General features: G+C 39.1%; 2 protein-coding genes across 2 annotated transcripts; both read right to left on the bottom strand.

The window, feature by feature from the left end:
* Positions 1–2,243: 2,243 nt before the first annotated feature.
* Ifit2 (interferon induced protein with tetratricopeptide repeats 2) lies at positions 2,244–10,409 on the bottom strand. The gene is made up of 2 exons (XM_076834843.2): positions 10,315–10,409; positions 2,244–7,185 (listed from the first exon to the last, which is right to left on the bottom strand). The coding sequence occupies exons 1-2, from the start codon at positions 10,338–10,340 to the stop codon at positions 5,940–5,942; spliced, it is 1,272 nt and encodes a 423-aa protein (XP_076690958.1). The 5' UTR covers positions 10,341–10,409; the 3' UTR covers positions 2,244–5,939.
* Positions 10,410–17,269: 6,860 nt separating this feature from the next.
* LOC143381153 (interferon-induced protein with tetratricopeptide repeats 2-like) lies at positions 17,270–23,823 on the bottom strand. Its single transcript, XM_076834482.1, has 2 exons — positions 23,559–23,823; positions 17,270–20,020 (listed from the first exon to the last, which is right to left on the bottom strand). The coding sequence occupies exons 1-2, from the start codon at positions 23,561–23,563 to the stop codon at positions 18,460–18,462; spliced, it is 1,566 nt and encodes a 521-aa protein (XP_076690597.1). The 5' UTR covers positions 23,564–23,823; the 3' UTR covers positions 17,270–18,459.
* Between the last annotated feature and the right edge of the window lie 318 nt (positions 23,824–24,141).

Genomic DNA, 24,141 nt, shown 5'->3' with positions numbered 1-24,141 from the left:
AACAGAAATGAATCCTCTACAACTTTTGACAAGATGGCTCCTGATCTTAAGAGAGAATTAGGCTGGGTTTATCACCTACTTCTATCCACATTGAAGAGGTTATGAAGCATAGGATATAAAATGATCTAGTGTTAGGCACTTCCTGACTCCACCAATATTGATGTATAGAAAAGAAAGTGAACATTGGGGTATAAGTACAATTCCAAACACTTGAAATTGCTCAGGAAAAAGTCTTGGTAAGTTGGAGAAGCCAACAAATTGCCTGTCTAGGAAGACAAAATGAAGTTTCAAAATGGGATAAGGATGGTTTTGCTCAACAAGTCACCAGATAGGCATGAATCTTCCTCACCTTGGTAATGTTTTTTTAAAAAATGCTAGCTAAGTTTGAAAAATAACCTTTCTTTTTAAGTCTGTTTGGTGCTCCGTACCCAAACCAAGTTATAGCAGAAAGGAGACAAAGCTAACTTCAAAAGAGCCTCATGATGCCAGATACAAAGCAATGACTTCTCAGCAATGAAACCAGTATGTTGTAGAGATATCTGCACTCCTGTGGTCATTGTACTATTATTCACAATTGCCAAGTGATGGAATCAATGTAAGGGTCCATCAATGGATGCATGGATTAGGAAAATGTTACACACACACACACACACACACACACACATACACACACTGGAATACTATTCAGCCCTTTTATCTTTTCTTTTTCTTTCAGGTGTAAATTTGTGTGTTTCTAATTATATCATGATCACCAACTCTGAGCATCTTTTTTACACTGGTAACAAAGCCAAAAGTGGATAAATTTAAACCCAGTGTTAGGTGGATGGAGGTGACTGAGGAACAAAGCACCAAGCAACCCAAGAGCCAAAGAAACATCAATCAGACACTGAGGGAACCGCCTGTCAATCAGCGGGGTCTCCTGGCCAATCCTGGATCTTAGCCAGCTCGCCTGACAAACTCCAGTAGGATAAGGGACTCTAAAAACCCCTTTTCCTGTCCCAAGCCCTCCCTTCCTGCCCTAAGTCCGATAAAAATTCCAGTCCCATAGGGCCCCTGCATTTCTTATCAGACCCACCCTGCTGGTTTGAGGGCTCCGACTGAGAGGCACAGAAACAAACAAAAAGCCTCATTCAGCAACATTTTAAAATCTGCCTCTTTATGGTTGCCACTGCCTGGCCTTACACTCAGATTAAGCATTGACTGTTTTAATGTTTTGTCTTATTAGGAAGTGACCTAGGTAGTCACTGAATAGACATTGTTTCATTTAGTTGACGCAGACTAAGGGTATAGCTCTTCAAGAGACTCGGGAAACTTAAGCAGGCATGCTCTACAACATAATTAAAGATTAATATAACATTTTTAACTCCTTTCAGTATGGTCCTTTGATTTTCTCATTTTCAATTAAAAATATCTCAACTTTTGTGACTCTGAACACCTAACAACAACAACAACAAAAAAAAGTTGTGTGTTTGTATATTGTACGATATTTAATGTGCATAGATCTGACCAGGGCTGAGTGTTGTAGATCAGTGGCAGAACATGCCATTAGCTTATGTTGAGACCCCAGGGTTATCCCAGCAACCTTCACCCCCATAGAAATGTCTACTTGGAGAACACTAATATTTATTTACCAAATCAACTAAAATCATGTAAATTGTAGAAACAGTTTATCAATTTGTGAGCACCCTAGTTTAGCTTGGTATAACATAGATGATATACAAACACCTATATTAATACAAATGCTGCCAAAACATACCAAACATATACCTATACTATATGCATAAGAATACAAATGAAAATAAAGATCTTGTTGTTTTTGCTTTAAAATTGTAGTCATTAAGGCTGGGGATGTAGTTCAGGGGTAGAGCATTTGCTTAGCATGAATGAGATCTGGGTTTTACTCCCCAGTCCCACAAAAAAACTATTTAATTACTAGATAGGTACAAAGTTCGGTAACTTACAAAGATGGCAGAGATCCAACAGAGAAAACAAGAGGCCTCAGAAACAGCCTGAAAAACAGCTCTTAATCAATCTAAATTGATTATAGGGCTCTTTGAAAAAAAAATCCTCTTAGAATATCTCCTTATTGGGTTTTGTATGAAACATTTTTTAAAAAGAAAATTTTATCATTTGCAATAATATGAATGAAACTGTTATAGTTAAAGCTTTGTTCCAGGGTTTCATAAACTGACTTCCAGACCACTCACCTATAATCGAACCAAGCCTTTATTGAAGCACACCGGTGGCGGCTGACCAGAACATAAAGCTGTTCCCCTGATCAGCCCTGAACAATTGCAAGGGCACTCTTTATAAGCCTGAAAACCGCAAAAGGGCTGTTCAGGGGGTCTAGCCAATGCAAGCAAGCCAGGTTACAGAAGTGGGACAGTGCAGTCAAGCGGAGGGAAGCCTAACCAATCACAGTTAGCCCAGTCACCCCAGTTACAGAAACAGAGCCCCGTTACCCTAGTTACAGAAACATTACCCCATTAGGTAGTTCCGTGTTCTTAAAGGTTTCTATAGCAAAAGGAAAAGAACATCTTACTCCAGTCATGACTCTTCTACTTGGCATGGTTGTTTTATAGGATGAAGTCATAAAACAAAATGGAGTCACATTTGCTCCTACTATCACAAAACTAGAGGAAGGACATTATGGGAGATGAAATAAGCCAGGCACAGAAACAAACAAAAAACATAGTGTCACATGATCTTACTTATATGTTGATAAAAAAGTTGAACTCATAGAGGCAGAATAGAGTGGCGGTTACCAGAAGCTGGTGGCGTAAGAGTTGGGGAGATGTTAGCCACAGGAAACAAAATTTCTGTAAGCTAGGAAGAATTATTTCAAAAGATCTATTGTACAACATGGTGACTATCCTTAGTAACAACACACAGTACTCTTGAATATCACTGACAGTAGATTTTAAGTGTTCTCACCTCAAAATGTAAGTATGTGAGGTAATGCATATGTTAATTAGCATGACTTAGTCATTTCAAAATGTATACATATTTCAAAATATTATGTCATATATGATAAATATGTACAATGTTATTTATCAATTAAAGAATTGAATGTTAATTAATTAAACATTCATATTATTCTTAAACTTATATAACATACTTTTTTTTAATTCACATACATTTGAACTTATATTTACAAGTCACATTTTTTTCCGAATTTGAATTTTTCCTTTGTGTTCATTTGCAGGTGAATGATTTCTAGGGATGGGCATATAAATACAAAATCAGACAGGACTAGATTTTTATACCCATACTCAGAAAACAGAATATAGAATAAGGAAGACACTATATAATATTTTTTAAAGCAGCAATAATAAATAGAAGGTGACAAAAGAAAGTTTTCTTATTTTATACACTTGAAACAAGAACAATCATTTCTTTAAACAGCTGTGTTGAAGTATAATTCACACACCATAGAATTAATCCATTTAAAATATACAATTCTACAATTCTAGAAGATTTTTCATTATCCCCAAATGAAACCCTGTACCCTTTAGCTATCATCCTAAATCTTCCCCACACCCAGCCTTAGGCACCTACTAATCTATTTTTGCCTTTAGACAAACAAAATCATAATACTTTGCGTGTCTGTCTTCTTTCACTAAAAATAAGGATTTTAAGGTTCATGTATGCTTTATTAGCTTGTATCAGTAAGTATTTAACTTGTTTTAATTGCCCCCAAAATTTGATTGTATGGATATACCACATTTAAGATATCCATATGCTAGTTGAGGGGTTCAATTTTTTGACTATCATGAATATTCATGTTCAATACAAGTTTCCTCTAGGAAACTTTCACTTCTCCTAGGTGTGCATCTGGGAATGGATTTGGTGAACAACCTGAGGATTGCAATGGTTTTCCAAAGAGGTGGCACATTTTACATTAAGAATGCTTATTCTTTTTTTTAGTATTTAATTTTTAGTTGTAGTTGTACATAATACCTTTATTTTATTTATTTATTTTTTTACTCTACACTTTCCCCCATTTACCCTCTCAGGGTCCTGTTCCAGCAAGGGCTTGGGGGTGTGACATGCAATAAGAAGATTACACGTGCCTGATAAGCTTTCCTTAGCACACACGGGTTTTAACGGTCTTCTGTCTTGCCTTTCATCAAGAACACGCCTGGTTTTCTTCCTTGGGGACCAGACAAAATAATCGGTTACTTAGGCAAAATGAGCTGAAACTTCCCCTTGTCTGACGGAGTGAGTTTATCATTGTGCCTCTAAGGCTTGCACTTTCCACTAGAGAACTTTTGAAAAGGAAGAGAAACTTTTGGGCTTCATGTCTCTTTCTATTATTTACATAATAAGGAAAACTCCAACACATATTTGGATTGCCTCCAGGCCTAAACAGAATTAGTGACACTTCCTCGTCTCTCATAATAGAGGTTGGAAGAGAGAATATGACAAAAAGCACAAGATTGAACAGAGAAACGAACAGCACCCCACACCCTCTCAATGTGGGGGGCAGGGTGTTTGTGTGCATATGTGTGCATGTGGCAGGTGATGGGTATAAATAGAAGCCCTCGTCTCTTAAGGCTGCTCTATTTGTGATTATGATATCAGACTAGTGTAGCTTATTTGGGGCCAGTTCATACTCAGCACAATATTTTACTTATCAGAGTTAAGTATAAAAAGACATAAGATACAACCAAATTTCAGATAAACCAGAACACTAATCTCAAATTTATTTGTTAATAAAACCTATGACTTTTTTTCAGAAATTTTAACTGTGTACACTGATGATCTCAAATATATATAGATATATTTTTTCAACACATGAACTATTGTTCCAGTAGTTGAAATTTTTAATTTAAAAAAATGTTGAATTTTACATACTGTTTTAATTGTTTAATCACAAATACTAATATAAACTTAAATTTATGAAGATTTTTAGAATTAAAAGAAATGTTTATATCACCTAATATACAATATTTCTTAAAGGAGAAAAAAAAATCCCACCATTCATTGTCAATGTTAATTCCTTAAGACCTTCCACTAGGCCTTTAGTCACTAAGTTATTCTTCTATTCAGCTGCGTTCCTATCATCTCAAACCTGAGTTCAGCAAGGCATTTTTGAAGAAAGCAATTACAAAGAAATTTTCCTAATAATGGTTTCAATAGTAAATATTTCTTTCAGTGATTACAATCTACAAAGAGAAACCAGCACTCCCTTCTCTCTCTTTTGCTTATCCTGTGTGAGACATTTGCTTTTCCACAGAGGTCTTAAAGAACTGTATATTTCAGTTTCTAAATGACACACATGGTACAGAATTCCTTTTTTTTTTTTTTTTTTTTTTTTACGTGCTGTATTACAATTTTAGGGAGGGCAGATGAGAGGCAGAATCTTCCCATGGGCATCCTGAGAGTCTTGAACTGTGGTTGCTTGATGGTCTCCTAGACAGGCCCCTTCTGGATTTGACTTGGTCTCTACTCTCACTTTTTTTCAAACAACATTTCTACCATGGGTAACAGGAAAATGGAATTCATGCTGCATGGGACACTTGACATTGAGTATTGCCTAGGGAACAAGAGAAAGAAGGCAGAGAGAGTCGGGGGCAGGGGAGAGGGAGAAGGAGAGAGACGGAGAGAATGAATATGGAGTTGAGCTGTGGATGGCACAGCAGGGTTCCCCCATAACTCCAATCCAGGACTATGGCCAGTGTCTTAGTCCATGCTGTGCCACACCAGTCATTTAACTATTTTGAATAACAATGTGGTGGAGGGCTTTCAGCCCTGTGCCAGCTGAAGCCCTATGGGCACCGAGTCCCTGTATCTCATTCTCTGTCTGAAGGGATGAAGCTTTGAGTCCACCTCCCTCCCAGAGTCTTCATCTGCTCGTTGCATTTCTCCATTCAACTCCTGAAGCAATGCCAAGAGCTGCAAAGCTTCGGAATCGGCTTCATTTTATAGAAAAGTCGTTATTGAACAATCTTTTGCAGTTTGATTTTGATCTTTTCTTTCTCCTTTGATTCCTCGTTGATTTTCAGACCCTCTAAGTAATGGTGAATGGCCATTTCCTTGCATTTCCTTTGATACAATTGGAAATTGCCGTACCTCAGGTGGAGCAATTGTCTACCCACAGGAGTAAGCTCCTTCCTGAATTCTTTTTGGAAGTAGTGGTCTGCTTCTTCATATTGACCTGCTATTGCATAGAGAGCAGCAATATAGCTACAGATATGCTGGAAATTTTCATTTTTCTCAACTTTCTTTAAGTGATCCACCCCTTGTCTTACTAGTTTCTGTAACTCCTCTCTTTCCCAGACGTTTTCATTCTGTCTTCTGTTCCCTGTTTCAAGGACTTTTGACCTATAGCAGCACCCAACGTAGTAATGCAAGTAGGCATTGTCTTGCGTGTGTTTTAAGGCCCTTTTTAGCAGTTCTATAGACTTATCTAGGTCAGGTTTTTTTCTATAAAACTTCGCTGCAGTGCACAATACATCCATTGCATCTGGAGCTTCCTTTAAGGCTTCTTCAACTAAGCTCTCTCCTTCATCCTTTTCATTCACCTTTTGAAGTTTTAGAGCCAAGAGGACTTTAACATACTGATTGTGTGGATTCAGCTCCATGGCTTTCTTCAGGGTCTCAATGGAGTTCTGAGATGGTGGCTTGTTATCCAAACGGTAGCTCGCGATGGCCCATCCAAAGGTGGCTTCTGGGCTCTTTGGGTTCTTTTCCAAAGCCTTCTGGAAACACATCTTTGCTCCTTCATTTTGACTTTTTGTGCACTTTAACCGAGCCCATCCTTCCTCACACTCAAGCTCAGGACTCTCAATTCTGTAGGGGCTGGAAAACTTTGCACAGATGTGTTTCACCTTGTTCACGTAGCTCTCAGCCAGTTTGAATTGGCCCATGTGATAGTAGACCCAGGCATAGTTTCCCCAGGTGACCAGACTTCTGATCTCTGCTTGGTCTTGATACTTTTCCTGGATTGACTCTTCAGCTTTCCCCAAGAATTCCAGGGCTGCTGCATGTTGGCCTCTGTGATGCTTTATGTAGGCCGATAGGTTGTACATTGTGGCTTTAAATTCATTGTTCTGAAACTCACACTTGTTGAATACTCTGTTCTCCAACTCATCCAAGGACTCTTCTCCCTCCATCAAGTTCCAGGTGAAATGGCATTTTAATTGCTGTAGGCTGTTTGCCAAAGATTCCATAGTGCTCTCACTGTAGGGAAAAAAAAAGAAAGATGGACATTTTGAGATACAGTATAGAATCATCTGTCAAGAATTGGGATCATAGCAAATAAAATATCTTCCTCTATTTTAACATAAATTTAAGAAGAACAAAATTTCCTTCTAATGTTTTAGCATAGATGTCAATTTCTACATGAGGAAGCAGGAATTTGGTGACAATGGACAGCAGAATTACAGAGATGGACATGGGTCAGTCTGAGTTGAAGGTAGTTTTCCCAGAAGAAAGCCATTTAAGGTAATTCTGACAGGGCTGCAAAATCTTTGGAAACTGATTTCAGCAAAGGATTAAAATTTTATTTAGGTAGTTTTAAAAGAAATCATAAGACTATTTAATTGCTTTTTGTTTGTTCTTCATCTTTACCTAGTATTTTGGAAATCTTAGTTTCATAGTTTTCTATTCTTTCTGGGACCCTGTTTTGCAATGCTGATTTAAATTTCTTAGATTTTTTTTGGTACCAGGAATTGAACTCAGGGAACCACTAGGCCACATCCTCAGCCTTATTTTGTATTTTACTTAGAGACAGTGTCTCACTGAGTTGCTTAGTGCCTCACTATTGCTGAGGCTGGCTTTGTACTTGCAATTCTCCTATCTGAGCCTCCTGAGCCGCTGGGATTACAGGCATGCACCATTGGGCCCAGAAAATTTCTTAGATATTGTTCTAAAATTTGCTTCTATTTTATCTTCTATATTCTTAATTCCTTAGTTCTTATTAATTTGCCTTAGGAAAAAAAAACCTTATTACTTTCCTCTAATCATTTCAGCTTTTAGTATATCCTTAATAAAGTTTCTATCCAAACTTCTTGAGCTTTTGTCAAATTAGTTTTGTTTTGTTATTTTATTTTGATAGTTTATGCTCTCATTATTTTGCTGTTGAATCTTTCTATTTTAACCATTTAAATTATTTGCAATTATTCTTAATATTTTCTCATTTCCTCTGCTTTTATAAAATTCTATCTCTTAATATTATTATTATATATGTTAGCAATATCTTTTGGAATAAAGTATAATCCTCCCCCCTTCAACTTCTTAAACTGGTGGTTTCTAAGCTTAACATGTCTCACAGAGCTGATCTATTAATAATTTGCATCTCCTGTTTTAGTTTTCTTTTGGAATCTTATTTTTCTCACTTGGGGTTTCCTCTTAGAATAGGAATAAGGAGTGTGGCTATGGGGGTCACTGAGTGCCTGATTGAAACACACACCCTAGGACTTCAGTTCAGCTTCCTAAATCATTATCTGTGGGGAGTTGAGTGCAGTAATCTGCCTCTAACAGTTTCTTTAGGTTAATTATGACATATGCACAAGTTTGAATGTTGTAGGGACAGACAAGGCAAGGCACCGAAGAGAGCAGGAAACAGTTTTATCTGGCTGCAGCCAGGTTGAGAGGGCACAGCTTTTGCTGTAATCAATCAATCCCCTGAACCCCGAGTTCAGGGAGTTTTATACCCAGCATGTAAGGGGAGGGGCTCAGAAGTTCACAGTCTGCAGAAGTTCACATAAAAGCAGCTTTTTCTTTCACTGTTTTGTTAAGTTAACCCTTCAAGGACAACACCTGAGAAGGGGAGAGCTTTTTCTCCCCTTCCTTTCCTCCCCCTGCCAGCTGTTACCATGGAGCCCAGTTGGTAACTTCTCTTAAAAATGTAGACATCTCTGTGAAGCCCAGCTCAAGGCCAGAGGCCTTGTTTGCACATTTCTACAAACTACTATACTGGATATAGTTACTAGTTTGTGAAAAACTAGTAAGGGGGTGTCCAGCACCTGGAGTGCTGATTTCTTCCCGGCCAGTGACCAAGTAAGATAGGGCAACACGAAAATAGGAAGTTTATCTGCATTGAACTCTTTTGTAGAGATTCTCTTGCTGACAGTCCTAAAATCAGCCATGGTAAAGATTTCTGGAGAAGCCCAGTTAAGAGTTTTCTATGGAGAAAGGTGGTGCCACCTTATGAGAACTACTGTCTAAGAGCACAGTGGTAAAACCCAGGGGAAAGAGCCCATAACTAAAGAATCAAGTATAGTGAAAAGAGGAACTGATAGTTATGTAAAGTTATTAAAAGATTCTAAGGTCAGTCCATGATAAAATCCTAAAAAATAAGAATAAGTTCATACAGATTCTGGGTGATCATAGAAACAAATCTATAAACATCTTAATCTCCCCCCGTCCCCCCGCCGCCCCCGTTTTTTCTCATCAAGCAGATACATAGACTAGCAGAGAAGTGCCATTTCAAAGACAGAGATTGGAAGCCTGACAGAAGAAGTCAGTGCATCTTCTAGGAACCAAGCTCTGGATTCCAGAACTCTCCTCCACCCTACTCTCAAACTAGAGAAACAGAAGCTTTCCTTCCTTCCCAATGAATTAACACTTTCTCTTCAGGACAATCCTCATGTTTCTAGGCTAGGAGAGGATATTAGAGGTGAGGACTCTTTTCTCCACTCACCCCATCTTCAATTCATACTCTAATCCATCATTTGTGTAGGGCACAGGAGGAGTAAAATATTTCTGTCTAGTTACCAGCCCTGTACAAATGTGAGAAGAATGGGACCATTAAAAGAACTTTCACTGTCAAGAGCTTTGTAATATTTTGAACAACCAAAAAAAAAAAAAAAAAACCCTCAAAAAAAGAACTTTTCACTTCAGCAGGAAGTGATCTTTGTCTTCTGAATACATCTTCAACAATATCTACTGAAAAGAAATCTTTTGTTAAATAATACTTTTTATTACAAGCCTTCAACTTAATCCTTTCCAATAGAAACAAAAGAGGGATAGTTTGTGAGAGCAATTCCCCCAGACCCATCTTCATGACATGAAGACTCCAGCCCAATTAAACATCTCTGCCTGCTTCTGTCTGACCTCAGCTCTCATCTCCTGCAGATCTTAGGAAACCGGACTTCGTGCCACTTTATGAGTAATCCGACAAGTGCTGATAAAGCAGACTAACAGCTACAGATAAAACAGGTTAACGGTTACAGAGATCCAGGTGTAGGTGTAGGAACCGTTCAAGCAAACAGAACTGGTTTTGCTTGGGAGAAAGGCTGCTTAGGATTTGCATTCTAATGTGATCACACAGTTACAGTGTGAATAGAGAGGGGCGAGAAACTTTACCTCGTGGTTGCCGCGCAGTTTTCCATTGTGCTGAAGGGCTGCAAGTTCAGGCTGTTGTGCGCTTCAGAAACTTCCCTCCTCTGCCCCCGAGAGATGCTGGAGAGACTCTTATATAACAGCAAGCGGCAGTTACTCTTCCTGTTTCTCTGCGGTTGGCTTTACAAAAGAGAAATTGAAACTGGAAAGTGAAATCAGGACTCTTTGCAGAGAAATGATCTTGAGTAATAAACAAGCTTTTCGGGAATCAGATTTGTTACAGTGAGTCAGAATGATCAGTTCTAGATCTAAGGCATCCTGGGAGCCCACTGTGGAGAAGAACACATTTACAGAGTACCAGTCCCCATCATTACCATGTAAATTCACCCTCATGCTTATGACCCACAGGCCACTGTAAGGAGCAGTTGCCAGCCACAGGGCAGGGCTTTTTAGTCTGTTTCGTTCACTGCCACTGCAAAGCACCAGTCCCTGCATTAATATATACACAGTGCATGGTATGGCAGACATTCAAAAAGTAGTTGTTAAATGAGTGAATACATGATTCGAAGCATGGGCTCTGATGTCAGTCTATCTGCATTTGAAATCAGTCTCCGTTTATATGCTATGAAATTTGGGGGAATTATTGAATGTCTCTGCTTAAGTTTCTTTGATTGCAATTTGGGAACAAACTGCTACCAACTGATAATGATGAGATGACAATTAAAAGAGTGTTTATGTGAAATTTAGAATAGTGCCTGGCACCTAATAAGTAAATGCTAGCTTTTATTGTAATTATTAACTAAAATCACTAATTAAAGAGACAAATGGAGTCTGTATCTGTATCTGGCAAATGGAGTCTCTCTCTCTCTCTCTCTGCTTTTTGATCATTTGAGCCACTTCCTTCTGCCACACTCTTCTTCCATGATGTTTTGCCTCACCTTGAGCCCCGAAGAATGGAGCAAGCCACCTATGGATCTGAGAGCTCTGAAACCACGAGCCCCCATATAAACTTTTCTTCTCCTAAAATTGTTCTGGTTGGGTCCTTTAGTCACAGCCGGAAAAAGCTGACTAAAACAACTCTAAATCACAAAAGGATTATAGTTTACATAAATTATTCTTGTCCTGCTTGGACAAAAGTAATAAAACCAGATGCCTTTGGCACGGAGAAAAGGTGATACATACTTCCCAGCAAAACTGAGTCAGAAAGGTGGTTTACTCAATCTTAGAGAAAGTCACTTAGGTCAGGGTAGAAACAGAAACTATGCTTCTTAAAATCTTCTACCCTTTCATTAGGATCCACAGCTATACCTATCCCAGTTGCAAACTCTTAACTTTTAAGCCTCACTCATAAATGACAAGTTCTAGTTCTGTTTACAAATTCTAGTATTCGTTTATAAAAATGTATAGGTATAGAAGAAAGCTGAAATAGGAAACCAGGGACACTTGTGGGTTTTGTTTTGGTGTTGGAGTTTGCATTCAAGAAAACTTAATGGAGTCCGGCATAGTGGCATACATCTGTAATCCCAGTAATTTGGGAGCTTGAGGCAGAAAAATCACAACTTCAAGGTCAACCTGTACAACACAGTAAGGCCCTATCTCAAACTAAAATTTTAAAAAGGCTGGGGATGTAGCACAGAGGTAGAGCACTTGGTTAGCCTGTGTAAGACCCTGGATTCAATCTCCAGTTGAAAATAAATAAATAAATAAAAGCCATACAAGAGTAACTGTTGAGTAGGAATGTTTAAATTATGAATAAAGGCACAGAGGTCAGTACACTAGTGGTCAGTACACTCTGAAATGGTTGCAGATAACTTTTTTCACCCTTCAGAACTCTCTCTGGCCCATGCCTTATACAGGGCAACTACAATAGAGATGCACCTAGTAGCTTGTTAGTGCAAGAACAGAGTCTCATTGCAAAGTAGAAAGTGGAAAGGATGGCTAGCTGTCTTCTACTTGAGAAAAAAATGTATTTAGTGAAAGTTCTGATTACTCTGGTTACCACAAGTATTTGTGCATCTTTTCCCTAGTCCATAGACCTAGAACTGTACCTATTTTAGCTTGGTTTCAAAAAGGGGGAGTTGCTTGCTGTTCCCAGAAAGGGGAAAGTCACCATGAGTATCTGCATTGGCTATAGGGAGGTAAAATGCAATACTTCTCACACTATGATCAGCAATCAGCATCAGCACCATCTGGAAACTTGTTAGAAAGGCAAATTCTCACACCCCTTCCTAGACTGATGGAACCAGAAATCCATGTATTAATAAGCCTTCCAGATAATCCCAGCAAATTCTAAAGTCTGAGAACCATACCATACTTTGAGAGTTTAATGAAAATACTTTTACTTCCATGAAATGAAATACCATGCTTTTCTATTGAGATTGTTTTTAAATTGATGCTCTTTTTGTTATGTATGTATGTGAGGATTTTTGTCTACCTAAGTGAGCTGGAGGCTAGTCCAATAGTGTTCACACCTATATGACCTGTAATGTGTGAATAACGTGCTCCTACCTGATTCAGCATTCACTCCTTTACTCATTCATGAATACACATATTTAAAAGAATCTTCCAAAAAAACTTTAAGAAGATATAGTTAATAAAACAGCTCATTCATATTCTTTTTGTAAAAGTTGCTATAGTCTGGATAAGTGTCCCCCTCAAATGCCCATGTTTTAAATGCTTGGTCTCTAGCAGTGGCACTTTTGGAAGATGGTGCAACTTTTAAGAGAGAGAGAACCTAGTGGAAGGAAGTTTGGTCATTGGGAGCATGCTTTTGAAAGAGATATTGGGGTTCTGCCCCCTTTCAGTATTTTTCTTTTCTTCCAGGCCACTATGAGGTGAGCATCTTCCTCTGCCACACCTTCTCTATCATGTTGCACTTCCCTGACACAGGCCCAAAGGTAATGGGGCTAAATATAGCACAAAATAGACTAAGACATTTTCAATGTTAATTTTTTGAGAGTATAGTTGGACAGTTTTTGATTGGGAATGTGATAGAATGAATTTACTTCTCTGTAGCCCTAAGCAAATAGCCCAAAGAAAATAAGCTTAGGTAGAGGTAACTTGAACCCTTATCCCTGTTAGACTACTAGGGATATTTCATTCACTCATTCTTTTTTTATATACCTTTATTTTGTCTAATTGTTTTTATGTGGTGTTGAGGATCGAACCCAGGGCCTTGCGCATGCCAGGCGAGCGCTCTACCACTGAGCCACTACCCCAGCCCCCTCGTTCTTCATTCATATTTTCAATGCTTATGATATGCAATGTGCTAGGCACCTCTCTAGGCTCCTGGGCACATCTGTACACAAAGATCTGTCTCCCTGAGTTTAATCTACCATAAAGAGAAGACAATAAACACAATTGTTGGGACTGAATTTTGTCACCTTTCTCTTCTCAAAATTCATACACTGAAGCCCTAACCACCAAGGTAACTATAAAAACATACAGCCTTAGGGAAGTAATTAAGGATAATGAAGTAATGAGTGCTAATTTGATAGCACTCATGTTCTTATAGGAGGAGATACCAGAGATTCCCATGCCTGTGTGTGTGCACACACGCACACTCACACACACAAAAGGCCATGTGAGAGTATAGTGACAAACTGGCCATTTGCAAGCCAGGAAGAGAGGCCCCACCAGAAACTAATCTTTATGGCATCTTAGTCTTGGACTTTCAGCCTTTAGAATTGTGAGGAAAAATAATTTTCTGTTGTTTAAGTCACCTAATTTGTGATTTTCTTTTGTTATGGCAGCCCAAACAGACTAACACAATAATAAATAAACTAGAGAGCATGTGATAAGTGCTATGGGAAAAGAAAGTGAGCAGAGAGGGTAAGGATTGTATATGAGGGACGGAAGGGGCCCAAGGTCTAACAGCCACTGAGTTATATAGCTGGAAACCTCTCTAAGCTTCAATTTTGTCATTGTTAAAATAGGAACTTTATCAGTTCTTACCATATAAGGCTTAATGAAGATTAAGTGAATCACTGTATATAAAGGGCAGAGAATAGTGCCTGGCACATAGTAAATGTCCAATAATGGAGAGTCATCTCTATATACTACTGCCACCACTACTATTGGGGAATGGCATTTACTTCTAGGGCCAGAGGCCACTTACTTAAAAGTGGTATAGGCTCTACTGTGGAGCATTGACTCTACGGAACTGTCAGGTATTGGTGGATGCCACTGAATTGCTATATTGCATTCTTTTTCTTTTTATCATTTTTTCTTGGCCAGGATACTATTTCAGAAGGAGAGTTAGCGTCTCTGTATAAAGGGATACTTCTGCTGCCAAAAATGTTGGAATGTTTAACTCAAACTGAAAATATTTTAGAATTGGGGAAGATCAAGGTTTGAAAAAGTGCTCAAAAGAGAAAAAATGTTGCTCTCATAGGGTTCCTAAATTGGTATAAGGCTAGCTGCTATAACAAAGATGCTCTTATTCATATAACCATCCTAGGTTGGTTTTCCTGGAGAGCTGGTAGTCTGTGCAATGATCCAAGAAGACAGATTTCTTCTAACACTTCTTTTCATATTCCATTAAGAAGAGTTTGTATATTCTCTCCTACACAGAAAGGGAGGCTGAGAAATGTAGTTTCTGAATAAGATTCCTCTCAGCGACAACTTGGAGCCACAGAAGATGAGTACTGGCTTGGGTGGATCATGTGCTGCTTCTACCCCAGCACCCTACTCTTGCTCTAAAGATCCACATGTACTCTTCCTGCCAAACATAGAACATGCTCAGACCTTGGCCAAAGGAGCCCATCCAGAATCAAGGCAATCACTGCTCTCAGCTTGTGGTCAGGGATCTTTGAAGTGAGGCACTGTCCTCTCTAATGGTCTGGGTAAGATTCTTTGTGGTCTGGAGATTTAAGAATCAAAAACAAAGACTAAAAGTCTAGATAAGACTAGCTATTTTATATGTATTATGTGCAGTGCTAGTGCAGGATAACAAGAAACACACCCAATTGAAGAGAATATGGAAAAATTCTAGAGATCTATGGCAGTGATGAAACTCTGCTGGATGGGCCTTTTGAAGATCCACTACCCTGGCAATGGTGAAAGTTTCTTGATTTGACCCTGGTTCTGTCATCTGATAGGAACTACCCTGCCATTGTTCTCCAAACACCTTGCTTCATCCTCTGGGAAGTTCTTTTTGATAGTTAGTCTCATCTTTGCACCATGGGATAAGGGTTATGTTTTTACTTTGTTGGTCCTAGAGCCTCCTATAATCAAATAGGACCTTTGTTAATAATATTCTTTAAGGAGAACATTAATTAATACCCTCAAAGTATATCTCCTGCATTTTTTCGTATCTGATTCTGAGAATCAAAAGTTTTAAAAATATATTATCATGAAAATATCAGAAAGGAAGAGGGATATGAAAAAGTCCACATAAAGGTACAAGAGACAGCATAAGTGGTCAGAAGAAATGTGTGAAAAGTTCAAGTGTTCACTGCAGGTGTATGGATTTCTTCTTTTTTGGAAATGAACAGTAGGGACATTTCCACTTCTCTTGTGAGCTACATTAGCAGGACCCTAGAAGCCAAGCTTCTAAGGTACTCTTAGATTTTCCCACCAGACTTTGCCTATTCCTCTATACTTATTGTGTGTTTAACAAAAGGCTTTAGGCAGTGATCCCCACCATTTATTCTAGGCCAAACACTGTGGGTTAAAATTCCATAATTTTATTATGAAATAAAAGCCCTGTTCCCTCCCTTTCTAGAGTTTGTAATCTGATTGCAACATTAAATTTGCATGCATCTAAAATGACAGAGAGAGAAAGCCCATGGGAAATGAATAGCACAGGGAATGTATGAAACTATTCTTGCTTTATTGGAAATCAAGCAACCTGAAGGGCACATGTGTTCTCAGCAGGAGCTGCGTCCTGAGAACACCGTGTGTGAACTCTTGGAACACTTGAACTGCTGTGTGAACTCTTGGAACCAGACATATGCCTTTCAACTTGGAATTCATTCATCGCATTACTTGACACCCATTGGGAGCCCACTAGAAGCTTGTTGCCTAAGAAATTAATTTCCTAACAGTGATGACAAAAGAATATAAAAACCAAAAAACCAGCAAAAAGTCATAGAGGAGTGGTCAGAACAGTCTCCTCAGAGGGGACTGATTGTCCAAAAATCAGTTTTGATGAACACAATTATGGATAAGTAAAAAGAGTTGGAGGGCATTTTGTGTGTGGTGGGGTGGTTGGTGGTAGAGATTTGCAAACGTGAGTGTGGGCTTGCACACATCAGGAATGGAACTGTTTTGTGCAGTGGCTACTAAGGAAGGGATCACAGCATTCTGGTCTGACCTTCTTTGTCTTGAACTGGGTTTACTTTGTTTGACTATGTAATCGATGTTCTGGGAACAAAATTCAAACAGACATACTGTTGAAGGTAAATCTTCCCAGTTGATTAGCTCCCTCTCTAGAGACTACCTTGGAGAGAAAAATCCTTTCCCAAATATTTTATGCCTATTCCAGATGCTCTTAATGAAATCAACCATTCCCCTCCTACTATATCCTTTATTATTTTAACAGCAACACACGATAGAACCTGTTGTGATATGCGTTTTTCCTCTTTTTCCTTCTTTCATTCCTCCTTTCCTCCCTCTCTCCCTTCCTTCCAACAATGTTAACATGATATATACACTTCTGTACTTTTATCTATTTATATTTAAATATATCTTGGAGATAAGAGTTCTATATTTTTACATTTTGAGCTCCTTTATTGTTATTATTTGCAATAGCCACAAGATATCCCATGAATGGAATGTTAAAATCAAATTAACAAGTCCTCCAATGAGTCATTTTCAGTCCTTTTTAGTTCTTTGTTTTTATAAACAAAGCTTCATGAACACCCATGTACATGTCTTTGCATGCACATGCAAATATGCATATGAATGGAATTGCTGGTGCAAAGATTCAGATATCCTTTTTTATTTTTTATTTATTTTATTTTTTTAAATACACGACAGCGGAATGTATTACAATTCTTATTACACATATAAAGATTCAGATGCTCTTAATGACAATTAACCATTTCCCTCCTACTATATCCTTTATTATTTTAACAGCAACACATGATACAGCCTATTTATCTACATCCTTGGTAGTACACTCTTAGGAAAGATATTTTTCTTGCTGATCTGAGATAACCTCACTTGCAGTGTTGGTTTGAGTTGCTTTTTATGAATGACACTGACAATCCTTTCATCTGTTTAAAAGCTATTTTCATTTTCTGCCCATTCCTGACCTTTGCCCATTTTTCCCCTTGGGCTGATGTCTTTTTGGTTTTGATTTACAAGAACTATTTCAATATTAAGGAAATTAATTTTTTTAACCTAGTAATGTATAGAAATATTATCATTTAGTTTGTCATTTACCTTTGGACGTTTTTAAGGTATTGTCTTCATGCAAGACATATTGTAATATAGTTGAGTTTATTAATAGTTTGGGGTTTTGTTTCATACATACAACTTCCAGACCCTAAGATTTTTTTTTAATTATCTCAAGAATTCTTCTTTTTTTTTTTTTTTAAAGAGAGAGTGTGTGAGAGAGAGAGAGGGAGAGAGAATTTTTTTTTAATATTTATTTTTTAGTTATCGGCAGGCACAACATCTTTGTTTGTATGTGGTGCTGAGAATTGAACCTGGGCCGCACGCATGACAGGCGAGCGCGCTACGGCTTGAGCCACATCCCCAGCCCGATCTCAAGAATTCTTGAGGCAATTTTATGATTTCTATTTTTTGAACACTGAAAACTTTGATTTATAAAGAATCCATTTTGAAGTTTAAGAAGCCAGGAGGTGGGACCAGTCACTAGGGGAGTTCTAGTCTCTTTTTTCTCAGCAAATACCGAGTGACTACTGTGTGCCAGCCAATGTGCAGAGCATTGGGCCAGAGAGTCTCCTGGGGAATCTGGTACACAATGAGAATAAACCAGGGTCACATAATCTCAAAGCAAGTGCTTTTTGGTTAAAGGAGCTTTGGCTCAAAATCCATATGACAGAAGGAAAGTTGATTTTAAATATCTGCATTTGCATGAGAATTCTTAGAACCTGAAAGAGAGAGAAACAAGTGAAAAGCCCAGTCATCAGCTCTCTCCAGCTGGGGCCTGCCTCCCCTCCACCCCACCCCCCTTTCAGGACTAACACACAGGACCTCCTACGCCTCTTTCTTCTTCTCCTTTACCTCCCTCTGAAGTGCAGAGACCTGGTAGGAAGGTCTCTGGAGGGCCTTCTGCTCTGCTGGGTGGTGGGCCCCACCTGTACCCTCCGAGGTTTCATTCCTACCCATCCCATCCAGGGACACAGAAGGGTCAAATCTGCCAGCATCTGAGGCCGGATTGCCCAATGGGCATCCCAGTCCTCTCCCAGGGCCTCCAGCTGTTGACTGTCCCTTTCTATTCAGTTCCTGGATGAATCTGGACAGCTGCCACCCCACAGCATCGGAGGCATTCTCAGAGAGTCTTTTATTGGCGATTCTCCTTAGGTTTATGATCAGTTTTCCCTTCTCAGTCAGTGACCCGTGTATGTTCAAGCCTGCCAGGTAATGGTGGATGGCCGTGTCGTCGCTCAACCTCTGGTACTGCTGGAAGTTGCCATACCGAAGGTGGAGCACTTGTTTCTCGGCAGGAGGGAGATCCTTACTGAATTCTTTCTGGAAGTAATACTCGGCTTCATCGTACTGGCCTGTGATAGCATACAGGCAGGCAAGGTCCGAGCAGGCCCGGGGGAGGTTGATGTTCAACTCAACAACTTTCTTAAAATGATCCACAGCATTTTTCATTATTTCCCGTAGTTTTTCTTCCTCCTCATTAGTGGTGCACTTTCTTGACCTCTGAATTTGTCTGATTTTTGCTCTGTAGCAGCATCCAATCTGGAGATGTTGGTAGACATTGTTGGGTACTGATTCTAATGCCTTTTTGAGCAATTCTATAGCCGTGTCCAGGGAGCCTTTATTCCGGTAATATTTAGCAGCACTACAGAGTACATCTGTTGGACAAGGTGTTTTCTTCAAGGCCTCTTCAACCAACTGGTCTCCTTCAACTTCGTCTTTGTTCTTGACCTTTTGAAGAGTCAGAGCCAGGAGAACATTAACATACTGGTTGTTAGGATTCAGCTGGATGGCCTGCCTCAGGAGGCGAATGGTGTTTTCGGTTGGTGCTTCGTCACCCAGACGGTACAGTGTGATTGCCAGTCCTAGGGAGAACTCAGGATTGGTGGGTTTCCCTACCAGAGCCTTCTCAAAACACTCCTTAGCCCGTTCATAGTATTTTTCTCCCCATTTTAAAAGTGCCCATCCTTCTTCACAGTCAATCTCAGGGCATTCGATTCTATAGGAGCTTGCAAATGTCTTGCAGAGTTTTTCCACCTTGTTGATGTAAACCTGTGCTTCTGGGAATCTGCCCATGTGATAGTAGATCCACGCATAGTTCCCCCAGGTGACCATGCTTCTGATTTTGCCTTGGTGGCCCTGCTGCTGCAGATTAAACTCCTCTGCTCTGCGAAGGTATACCAGGGCCAACTCATGCTGGCCTCTGAGGTGTTTAACATAGGCAAACAGGTTGTACATGATCGTTTTGAATTCTGTGTTTAGAAATTCTACCTGGTCACGCACTCTGTCTTCTAAATCCTGTAAGGGACTTTCTTCGTCATATAAATTCCAGGTGAAGTGACATTTCAGTTGTGGTAAGATATTTTCCAAGGAATGTCTGGCAGTTTCACTACAGGGGAAGAAAAAGAAGGAATTGAGGATAACAGGCAGCAGTAGCTGGAAGCAGTGCTTTTGGGGCATGGCTGCTTGATCACATCTCAGATACAAGATGAGAAATTTGAGACTTTTTTTTTCATTATTCTCAAATACTAGTACTCAACTCTGAGTTCCATGCCCTCTTTTTCATTCTGTCTCAAACAAGGTGGTGAGAGAAAATTAACTAATGGACCAGACATGGGGGAAGGAGACATTTTTGTCATACTAACATGGGGAGCCAGCACTCACCCTGAACAACACTAGTTAACTAGCTAATCATTAGCTCAGTGTCCTGGCCGTCCAACCTAAAAGTGCAGGAGAGCATTTCCTTCCACCACAGTTAGATTTGCTTCTAGATTTACTGGGTTCAAGTCCCTTCTGCCAATCTGCCCAAATACTTGTAGATCAATGACCTGCGTATGAATAGAGAGAGTGCTCTGAATCCTTTCATAGGAATGGAGTGTGCCTAGAAAATTAGTTTATTCAGGTTGTTCCACAGTGAGTATTTTATCCATCTGAGGTTGGGCCTATGAGGATAGAGCTATTTATGTCACTGTCCCCATTGATTTGCTTTGCTGAGCTGGCTCATAGGACAAATTGAAGAACTAAAATAATTCAAATGCTTCCTACTCCTTACCTGGATGGGTACCACCTGATACCATAGCCCACTACCCTTTCCCCCTGGTTAGTGGTCAAATTCCCTGTAGTCACAAAAACAACAGACACATTACCTATAGAGAAGGAGAGAAATCTGGAATAGATGAGAAACACACCAAAAATTCTACTCACAAAAATCAAGGAGAAAACTATACACAGAAAATAAATAACACAAGCATCATTTTTAATAGCTAAAAGGTTCTAACAAATGGTAAAGAAAATCCTAATGTAAACAGGTCATTTAAAATTTACCAACATATATGAAAAAAGTCATTGATAATCAAAGAAATGCAAATTAAATGAACAGTATTATTCAGTTATAATTTTTAAAAAATTGAATCTGACAAGAATATGGTGAATTGGACATTCTCATACAAGAGTACTTGGAGAATATTTTGTCTAGAACTTTTAGGGTATTGTTACAAAATGTAATAGGTATTTTAGACATAAAAAAATTTGAATTTTAGGAATGTACAAAACATTAATTATTCAGTCAAAGGTTGTGATGGTCTTTTGATATGTCAACTTGGCTAGGCTGTTGTCCCCAATTATTCATTCAAACACTAATCTAGGTGCTGCTATGCAGGTATGTTGTAGATGGGATTAAAGTTTATAGGTAGTTAATATAAGTAAGAGAGAGAGTGCTAGATAATCTGGACAGGCCTGAATTAATCAATAGAAAGGCTTTAGGTGACCTTCTGTAGTCAAGAAATACTGCCTGTGACAGCAGCTACAGCCTGTGCCCCAGGGTTCCAGTCTGCCTTTCTGGATGGCTTGTCCCATGGATTTCAAAAGGCTGTCAACCCCTACAGTCCTATAAGCCAATTCCTTGCAATGTCTCCATTCTAATGTCCACCAATTCCTTGAAATGTCTCTTAAGACATATCTTCTACTGTTTTCAGTTCTCCGCTTAAACACCAGTTGACTGAAAGGTTAATGAACTAAGGAGGCTCACTGCAAAGATAGTTACAATTGCTTAAATTTTTCAAAAAACTAGATGATTTTCTATATAAAAATATTTTAAAAAGCTGGGTGCAGTAGCGCACACCTATAATCCCAGTGGTGGGGAGGCTGAGACAGGAGGATGGTGAATTCAAAGCCAGCCTTAGCAAAAGTGAGGCGCTGAGCAACTCAATGGGGCCCTGTCTCTGAATAAAATACAAAATAGGGCTGGAGATGTGGCTCAGTGGTTGAGCACCCCTGAGTTTAATTTCTGGTACCGCCCCCCAAAACAAAAAATTTTAAAGTATTGTAGGACAAGCAATTGAACATGATCCTACTCTAGTTCCTTCCTTAAAATTCACTTTAGACTTCAATTCACAAGGAAAAAAGAAAAGAGGAGTACAAAATACAACAAAAATTTGAAGACTCTGAATGAGTTAGACAAACAGTAATTTCTCACCAAACCCAAGAAAAGTAAATCTGCCAGCCATGGGAGAAATTTAAAAAAGCAACCTAATGTATAATGCAGAATTCTCCAAAGACTCAGGTATTGGTAGCACAGAGTGCTGCAGAAGTGTGTGTGTGTGTGTGTGTGTGTGTGTGTGTGTGTTTAAAGAAGTTCTACGTTAGAAAATCAGTTTATAGTGCCTAAAATCTTAAAAATCAAGAACAACCAATAACCATATTATTTAAGTATTTTACAAAACAGTCACTAAAAGACTTACACAGTAAATAGTAATCTCTAGAGAATGGGAAATAGGGTGGAATGGAGGTGGGGGGCTGCTATTTTCCATATTATAGATCATGTTGACTATTTAAATGGTGTGAATGTATACATTCGATGAAACTGAAAAGAATGAATCTGGTATAAGGTGAGAAAAAAAGGAGAAAAGAGAGGGGAAGGAAGAAATGAAGGAAAGAAGGAAAAAAGAAAGATATCTATATATATATACATATATACATACATACATAGACTCGCACAACTTTTTTTTGAAAAATTTTCAAAGTTGACGATGTATATTACATTTAGTTTAATCTATCTTTCATTTATTATATTTTTATATATATACACACACATACACACACATATATGCATATATGTAGTTTTTTTTCCTGGTTGGTGATATTAGGCGCAATACGAATTTTCCCCTTATACTTGATGATAATTTCTCAACATTTCTTTAGTGTACTTTCTGTATTTTTATCCTGAGAAAAATCTTTCAGGATTCTAGTTTGTCCTTTTACTTTTTAAAGACCACTGAAGATATAAAACAAAACAGAAAGGGAGTGCATGGGTGTTGGGATTAGTCGTGCCCAGCTTCTGGGGACTTCAGAGAGAGAGGATCCTTGCTTAGCGACAGACTGTGGTTCCTTGAAAAAGAATTGCTCAACGAAATCAGCTCACCCCCTGCCAGCGCTGCCCCCGCTGAGCTCTGATAAAGAAGTACGCCACCCTTAAAAATTATACTGAACTAACCTATGTTTCTGGCTGCCTTTCAGATGAAAGAACCTAAAAAACAAGAGCCTGTAAGAACATTTCTGCCCCTTTTGTATTTTTAACTGATGAGATGTGGCCGCGATGAGGGATTCGGATAGCCCGCCCCTCCCCCTCCGCCAACAACAACCGCGACGTTGCTCCCAGCTCCCGGTCCTGGCCACTTCCAGTTTAGGATTTCTAAAAAGCTTTCATTAGGGGAAGCCTCTAGGAGCCCAGATGTGCCACAGAACTTAAAATACCAGATTTAGGGCGGGGGGGGGGGGGAGACTATTCTTTGGATTGTGGCATGCTGCATATTTAACCAGATGTCAAAATCCAGCCCTTGAGAAAATCTGCTTTGAGATTTCCAAAGGCATTAGACATAATTTGAAGGAATCAATACAAGAAGAAGAAGAAAAAAAAAAAAATCCTTTACCTCATGGTCGCTGCCCTGCGGTCCTGCAGTGTTCTGGCGAAGGCTGATTTGCTGTTCAGAATTCTGCCTAAGTGGACTGCGGAGCCCAGAGGAAAGGAAGCCCCGTGCTGTTAATGAAGGGTGCCTTTATGTGTGTTTGCAAATATGAAATGGAGCTTGTTCCTGGCAAGTACTACTATCTTTCATCTACACTGGTTTCCTGCTGTAGGAAAAGGAGACTTTCACAGGGAGAGCTTTTAGTTTTCTGGTTGGGGACTCAACTGGGACGGAGTGTTTGGAGGAAATGTGTGCAAGGCAAAGGGAAATTTACTAGAGGGAGGATCAGGAATGTAGCCATGGGGGAAGTATAAATCTAAAAATAACCATTGGACTAGGATGGTTTCTGGAGAAATGTCACCACTAGCTAATAGTGATCAAAATTTTTGTTCGGGACTTCATTTAACTTATTCATTTACCAGATTAATAAGAGAAGATGTGCTATGGTTAAGTGCCTGTGGGTTTAATCAATCAATCAATCAATCAATCAATCAATAATTCAGAGATGCAGCCTGCCCAAGTAGGGAAGTTCAGGTCTGTCTGACTC

Source organism: Callospermophilus lateralis, chromosome 15 (assembly GCF_048772815.1).
Source record: "Callospermophilus lateralis isolate mCalLat2 chromosome 15, mCalLat2.hap1, whole genome shotgun sequence".
NCBI lineage: Eukaryota > Metazoa > Chordata > Mammalia > Rodentia > Sciuridae > Callospermophilus > Callospermophilus lateralis.
This window is presented reverse-complemented; position numbering and strand designations above follow the sequence as displayed.